The sequence below is a fragment of the Charadrius vociferus genome, unplaced genomic scaffold, assembly GCF_000708025.1.
Source record: "Charadrius vociferus isolate BGI_N301 unplaced genomic scaffold, ASM70802v2 scaffold108, whole genome shotgun sequence".
NCBI lineage: Eukaryota > Metazoa > Chordata > Aves > Charadriiformes > Charadriidae > Charadrius > Charadrius vociferus.
Genome location: NW_009649770.1, coordinates 369531 through 377501, shown reverse-complemented (window position 1 = coordinate 377501; position 7971 = coordinate 369531). Strand labels below are relative to the sequence as shown.

Genomic DNA, 7971 nt, shown 5'->3' with positions numbered 1-7971 from the left:
AATGGGTACAAAGACAGATAAACTCTGTTCCCGTTACAGAGCAATGTATTCAGTCAAGGGACAAATAAGTATAAAAATAACAGCCAAAACATATGGAAAGCACTGAAGCCCAAAACACCAGTCACTAAAGTCAAAGGCAACCCCCCAAGGACCTACAAAGCCTCGCTATGATGTAATTTCATTAACTTCTCACTAAAGGAGCTACGTAAAAGGTAACTTACAGCTCAGTCACGTCTTTGGGAATTCCTTTGGGCAACATCCGCAGCCCTTTGTTGCTGCAACGTACCACCAAGTCCACACAGGTGCACTGGGAAGGACAAGGAGGTGTAAGCAAACAGCTGCTTTCATCATTACCTGCAGAGGGAGAGAAACGGAGTATTAGGAAGTCAGCTTTACAGCCCAAAGCCGTGCACTTTTAAGAGAATTGCTTACAAGGACCAAGGAGGGACATCCCTGAATCCATGGTAACCATCATACCAGTTTAAAGTAGATCCAATTCTTTGGATGAACCTGCCTTCACACAGGTTCTTTAAGCAACATGAACATCAGTTCAAAAACTGAATAGCAATATTTTTAAATAAATATTTTTTCCTAAAGAGTATCTTCTTCTTTGTAATTTTGCAAATTACAGTAAAATTAGTGATGTGAATCCCAAATCTTCCTTCCACTCCCAATGTATTAGCTGAAATGGAGAACTTGACCAGAACATTGCCCTTAAATTCGTCTAGACAGATGATATTCACTACCTACATGGCTTTAGGAAGATGTGTTTTTTTTTTTTAAATTCAGCTTTTAGATGTTAATTTTTTACTTTTTAAAGTCAGCCTGGCACTTCATTTATCATCTGAATTGTAAAACCTCATTGTTTTTGACATGGATAACCAGGCAAACAACAAACTGAGCAGCATAGTTCCAACTGCTGGTGATCCATCTGTGCACACATAAAGATATCTACTTTCTCCAAAAATGGTTTCAAAGGTCCATAAACAGCAGATTAAATCTTGTAATTTGAGAACAATAGGGTTTCTGCAGAAGAAACCAACTCTTTGAAGTTAAGAACATTAAAGCATGGATTTTCCCCAAAAGCAACAGGCTTTGCAAAACATAAGGCAAACGCATGCTACAGTATCATGATCTATATGAAAGGAAACACTTGGTGGCACATTCTGTATATGACAGTGAGAGGAACCACACAACTGTTGGTGAGCACAGACAGCCTGAGTTGACCAGCATGGAGAGACAGTGCTGCAATCCGAGAGCGCACAGCCAGCTGTCATTATGTGCTGCTTTTTTTCATTATATTTTTTTTAAACTGATGCAAAGACTAATTGAGACAGATCTGTTTCTTTTTTCTCTCTGCTGGATGTACCCGAGAGCATTGAGATTAAAGAATAAGACTGGAAGTACTGATACAAGATAACAAAATTACTCATAAACGTATGGGCAGGGAATCATTTGTATTCAGAGGGATGGAGAAGCACAGCCAGCCTACAGAAGAACAGGGAAGATTTTTCTTTTTCTTTTTCTCCCCAGCTGAGCTTAATGACCTTATTAACCGGAAACAAAATTCAAAGTCTCATAAACCTGCAGAAAGAGCATGTTTCTTCAGCATACTCAATTTTCCCCTATGTTTTGTGTTTTACACCCTGCCACCATCTACCTTTCATACACCACGGCTGTCTGAGTGACTGTATGATAGAGAAAGCTCCCAGGTGTGGAATGTCATTTTGTGGACCAGGATTTATTTTCTTTTTCTCCCAAAACTAAATGTGAATTATTCTTTAATGACTAAACTTGAATCCCTTGAGCTCTGAGCCCAAGCCCCTGGGCCCTGCCAGATTGCTCGACTAGGACAGGAATTAATTTCTGCTCTAAGTAGGAAACTTCTATCACTTTTACAGTCTCTTTAGACTAACTGCAGCTACAGCATATCAGGCAATCACAGCCTACAAGCCAAGATAGCAGGGCACTCATCAGTCAGTTTTCCTCTGTATTATTTTCTCTAAAATCTGTTTGATCAGAAGACAAAGAACTACCTGAAGAATAAAAGAAATGTCAGGATATTTTTTTTTTTTTAAGCTTATATGGACCCGGCCAAGCATTAAGCATTACTGAGTCATCTCAAATAATATCTAAGTTTTTTCATTTCCCTGTATTTCATACCCATTATTAGTGAAACTGAACAGTATCCAAAACTAAAAGACTTTCCAAGCAAGCACCATTCCCACTGGCTTCAGAGTGTTAACTAAGTGCATGAATAAGGAAGCGGGAGGAAGGGCCGGGATTATACTAGGATTATACAAACCAGAGCATTTGTCTGTAATAAATTCATTCTTATATTTAGGTGTAGACAGTAGAAATTCAGAAATTGGAAATCGAGAATAACAATAAACTCCTTAGCCCTAGATGGCTGTCTTCCTCATCACTAAACTGAAACATTTACCATGCAGTGTTACTTGACAGGAAGGGAGGTCCTCACAGAGATGCGAACATTATCATAAATGCCAAATCAAATTGGATTTTCTTACCATCGCAGGTGAAATCCTGGACATCTACGTCTTGGATTGGAATATCCTTTAAAAAAAAGGGTTTCAAGCAGCGTGGATTTCCACTGACAATTCTCTTCTTCCTCAACCATTTTCCCAGCCAGGCCAAATGGCAGTTACAATTAAAGGAGTTAGCCAGCAAATTACTGAAACGGAACAAGACATTACATGAACATACAGAAATACTGAAATAACTACAGAGAGATGATGGGTTCCAAGTCCAAGCTCTTTTCTGTGAGATCCTCCTCTGTTCTACAGATCAGGGAAGTTCTATGCAGGTTTTATACTAGAACTAGAGTTGTAATTAAAATATATATATTTGCATATGTGTATATATATGTTTACAAACTAAAGTACGTACTGCTACAAGTATTATTTAGACATACTTACATCACTACCAGGGTTGTATTTATAGTGGATTTCAGCCCAAGCTACGGCTCACACCCAAGTCTTAACTCGCCTCACACACTGCACCCACGTATGTATGATCTTCAATGTCGTTACTTCAGGTAAGGCCATGGAGAAGTTTAGCACTGCTAGCCCTCACGCAGACCTACACGTGCCACTCCCTGTGCGTACGGCCAAGCTGGCTTAGCGCGCTGCTCCTTGCCCCAGTACACTCATGCTTTCCACTCGCCTGTGTCATGGCCCATACAAACCAGTGCCAGGTGGGAGCCACTGGCAACCTGAATTTGGGTTTCCTACTGAAACAGTAAGGATAGCACTCTCCACGTACATATATAAAGTGGCACTGTCAGCTTGAGCCACTTCTTACGATGCTTTGTAAGGTCAGCATATCTGTACTGAAAAGCATCTGCTCGACTGCCTTGTGAACTTTGTGAGGTCTGCGTCAAATCTTACTACAGCTCCCGAAATACCTTTCAAATAAAGTTGCAGCCTAGCTGCGGTACTGGGGTGTGCAGTACGCAAAGCAACCATTTGACAGCCCTTGTGAGAGGGACGGATTCTTAACATGGCTTGGGTTAGCAGCGTTTAAAAGAGGAAAGCCCTATCCATTCTGTTGTCAAGCCATGAAAACATAGACATATAGCAATTTCTCGGTTGACCACCTGTAACATAGATAGTCAGTATAGAAAAGATATTATTCATTTCTATTTCTGAATAGGCTGTGATCCTTTGAATGAACGGAGTGTAAGGCGACTGTTATTTGAAGCAACCATCTTTCTAAGCTAACTAAAATTAGTGTTGAGAATCTCGGAAAAAACTTTTTTCTGGAGTCCTGTACTGAATCGCCTATCCATAATTTGTGTATAAGCTTTTCTATGACTAAACTTCAGATGAAGGAGAGGCTGATATCCCTGGTGAAAAAAGAAGGCTGACTATCTTATGGACAAAGACAGGGAGAATCAATAGTCTGAGGTTGCCTCATCGAAGAAAAATGAGCTGTCAGAGCTCCACGTATGGGAAACAAAGTATTTAAACTAACACTGATGGAATTCTCACATCATATGTGAATGTGTCTGAGAGTTATTATTTTGGCAGTACAGAAAAAGAATGATAATGAAATTTCTCTAAAGCATAGCATATCTTAAAGATGAAAAATCTAAGGCCTTAAAAAGACACACAGTTCAAATGCAGGTGTACTAGCTGAAGACCTTGTAAGTCTTCACTTGCAACATACTTTTACAAACCTAAACATGTCGTCAAAATCACATTAGGTTTTCAGCCAGGCAATTCCTTCAGAAAACAATAGCGCTGAAGACAAAAACATATGGCACAGCTGAGGTGTGGCAGCAAGAAAACAAACCCAAACCAATTCCTAAATTATATAGGTTCTAGGCCAACATCGCATACCCACAATATGATTTACAGCTGCTCTCTGCATTGTAAAAAAGCAAACTTCAATCACCACATTAGCCTGGAGCTCCGGGTGTGTAGATCGAGCACAGATTATTGTACATTGTGTAGAGGGAGAACTGGGAGGGGGAGAAAACTCAGCATAACATGCAATAATAAAAACACTCAACCTACTCATGCTGACCAGGATTCAAAGGCAAGGCTAACTTGCTGTATAAAGGTGAGAAATGAACAGGTTACATAGGAGCTTTCAGACAGAATGTGCAGAAAAGCACTGAAAGCATTACTCTAATTCTAGTTACTTTCCTTCTGAATTGCTTTCCGTTTTCTTTAATCCATAATGGGACCACATGCAGGATGCCTCGTGTATTTTCCATACTGACATACTTTGGCATGAACACAGTGTTTAAACCAAATGTTTAAACCTCCAACACTAAGTGAACCAATGCTTCAAAGGCCATTTGTTCCACTGATGGAAGAGAGTGAGATCATATTCGCAGAACAACTTCCGTGACACAAATCCTTAGAATGAAATAATCCACAATGGGAAACAAACAGCAGGTGTATATAATCAGGTTTCTGGAAAATCAGCAGCTCTGAATGTAAAGACCATTTTGCACATCTAGAGAGCATCTTACCAGGACATACAAAAAACTTGCAGAAACATTCAAATGTTCAATCTACAAAATGCTGCCATGAAAATAGTAATTATCCATTTCTACAGATAGAGGTTGCTTTGACTTAATGTGCTACTGCTCAATAGCTGAGCAGCAGTAACTATCCACAAACCCTCATCTTCTTCTTGGCAAACACAGGCTAACATAAGAGCTACAATATAATAAATCCTTGGATTACAATTCGGATGATGGCCTTCTTAGGAACTAAGAAAGAAATTAGTTGTTACATACAAAATTAACAAATAAATAAACAAATCTACTGTTTTGAAATTCAAATAATTCTGGGTAAAAAAGGATAAATTTATCTTTTCATGCATTACCCTACGTCCTCCTACCACTTTAGCAACACCTAAATTTTGTCCTTTGTCCAACTGCAGAGCAGTTTGCTTTTTGCTCTAATGTAATACGAAGCTCATACATGTCCCTACATGCATGCTCTTTCCAGGGCAAGACTGTGATGTAACTTTTGGAAAAAATGTAAGATCAAGGCTCTCTCTAAAGTATCACATGGGACAAGAGATTTCTTACTTCACTTGAAAAGCAATTGAAAGTCTGGAAAGGCCAATTATTTGCAAAAGCTTTATTTTGGAATCCAGCTATTCAGGTAGAATTCTCAAATCACAAATGGTAATGTTGGGCAGATAAATTGTTATAAAATTCATAATTAGTAATCACAGTTCCTACGTGTAAGATAGTGATTTAACCACTCAAAAAGAAATGAAGCAATGAAGCTTTTAGCAAAGATGTAATACTAACATTAAATTCAGAAGTGTTTACTCAAGGATATAGACCTATTTTTAAAATCAAGGGGGAATAGAAGTCTTAAGGAATTAAATATTCATATCCTACTACAAGTGACTCTTAAAAATTGCAAAGAAGCCGTAGAATATTAACTATTTAAATGGATTCTAGTGACCTGTTAAAAAACCATGCTGAAACGCATGTGGATATTGTTGAAATTAGGTTGAAAATATATCCTGGAATTCAGGTTAAGTTTATACTAGAATAGTTGCGTGTCATTCTGATGAACCAGTTATCATTCTGGCATTAGCCCCATGCTATCATAATAGTAATACTGCTTCCAAATATGCCCACTTGACTGTGTAAGGACTGACAGAACTCTGTGTATGCAGAAGTGCAAGCACACTTCAAATTAGGATGCTACAGCACCTAGTTTGACCAGTAAAAAATAAAAAACTGCTATCTTTTTTACCAATAACTTACAAAATAGATGTTCTTCCTCTATTGAAAACCATTCATCAGGGCATTATCTTCAGAGCTGTCCGTGTTTTGATAATATCAATGAGGCTGACTCACAAAGAGTAATAACAAAAGGAGCAATATTTTTTAGTGCTGTAGATATGCCAAGCTAAAAATGGAAACGTTAAACTTTGTATGAATTTCTGGCTCACATTAACACATGCAAAAATAAGTCATTACAATACCCGATTAAATCACAAAGCGTGGGTTGAACAGGAAAAGCAGTCATACTATCTATCTTCAGTAGTGTTGTCATCTAATTAATCCACCTCCAATGAAGTACTGCTAGGAAATGAACACATCTGAATTTTGCATTTACACGTGAAATATCACTATGGCTTTAAACCAATGTCTAAATAAGTCAAAAGCACACCTTCTCCTGTCTATAGATCAAGCACAGAGTGAAAATGTGTCAAAGAACAAACTTTTTCATCAAGACACAGCTAGGAACCAACATGATTATAAGTCAGTGCCAAAGCAATGCATTTTAATTAAAATGCATTTTAATTAAATGTTGCTAGAAATCCTAATAATCTTTATCCAGAGCTGAAAAAAGAAGAAAATGAGCTATCTTCTAACAAAACATAACGAAGATGCTTCTATGCAAACCAGGCAGGGACTTTATAGACCGATTCAGAGTCACAGCTATTAAGGGATCCTCAGAAGGAAGCACAGAGACAATTGCGCGAGAAGCTGACAGGCACGGCTCGCAGCACAGCCGGAACAAGCTTTCAGCAAGTACCACTCGCGTTGACCAGTGACTTGAAAACAGACAATAAAAATAATCTGGTTGTGTTTCTCTCTTTGTCCATCAATTTCAAGGAGGCTTTTGGGACTACAAAAAGTAAATGGAAGACAAGCCTGGGTTCTTTAGGCTGCATGGACCTAATGCCAAAATGCTAACTGACTTGCTGGTGAGAAGTTATAACAAAAAATGAAAGCGTGAGCGACAAAACAAGCTGAGATTCAACACTTCTTTCTTCCCCCAAACATGATGGAGAATGCTTTCAAAACCTGAAGTGAAATAGCACCAATAGTTTATTTTGACTGGAGAATTAGGATGTATTTTGAGGGGAGTGTGAAGGGAATTAAGCAGACAAGTTCCATTAACAGCAACATCAGGGTCCCCATTCACAGCTGGAAACAAAGAGCAGACTTTCTTTCCATATTTATCAGTCTGTACTTTATGAAAATGGACACACTACAAAAAGCATGTAAACATATTTAAGAAGCAAGGGAACTACTTCAAAGAAAGATCGAGAAATATAAGAATTATCAGAAAAAACTTAGGTTGGGATTTTCAAATTCACATTCAGTAGGACTTGAGTATTTTTTCCTCAGGCACTTCTGGAAAATCTAAGCATTAGCTAGTAGATTTCTTCTGATACTTAACTAATTTAACTGAAATCCAAGAAAGCTGTTCTTACAAAATTAGACTCTACTGAAACTAAAGCAGCTTCAGGGAGCTAAAGCTTATGATAAGCTATGCACTTCTGCATCTGCAGAGATTGTTTTACATGAATTTCTACTGTGCACTGCACTAGGCTATGACACGGCAAAACACAGTCATCCTGCCTGAGGCTGGCAACCTCCAAGTTTTTTCAGCCACTCCAGCTGAAGCAATTCAAATGTTTTTCTAAACCGCACCTTGAATCCTCCAAACCTGTGAT

At 38.4% G+C, this 7971-nt stretch overlaps 1 protein-coding gene across 1 annotated transcript in view; it reads right to left on the bottom strand.

Moving 5' to 3' along the window:
* Nucleotides 1-7971, bottom strand: part of SLIT3 (slit homolog 3 (Drosophila)) — a gene marked incomplete at its 5' end in the record, with an annotated part of 473057 nt that overhangs the window by 101288 nt on the left and 363798 nt on the right. The window contains 2 exons of the mRNA XM_009890879.1: nucleotides 222-354; nucleotides 2529-2692. Of these exons, the coding sequence (XP_009889181.1) occupies nucleotides 222-354; nucleotides 2529-2692 (297 nt within the window). The remainder of the gene's footprint in view (nucleotides 1-221; nucleotides 355-2528; nucleotides 2693-7971) is intronic.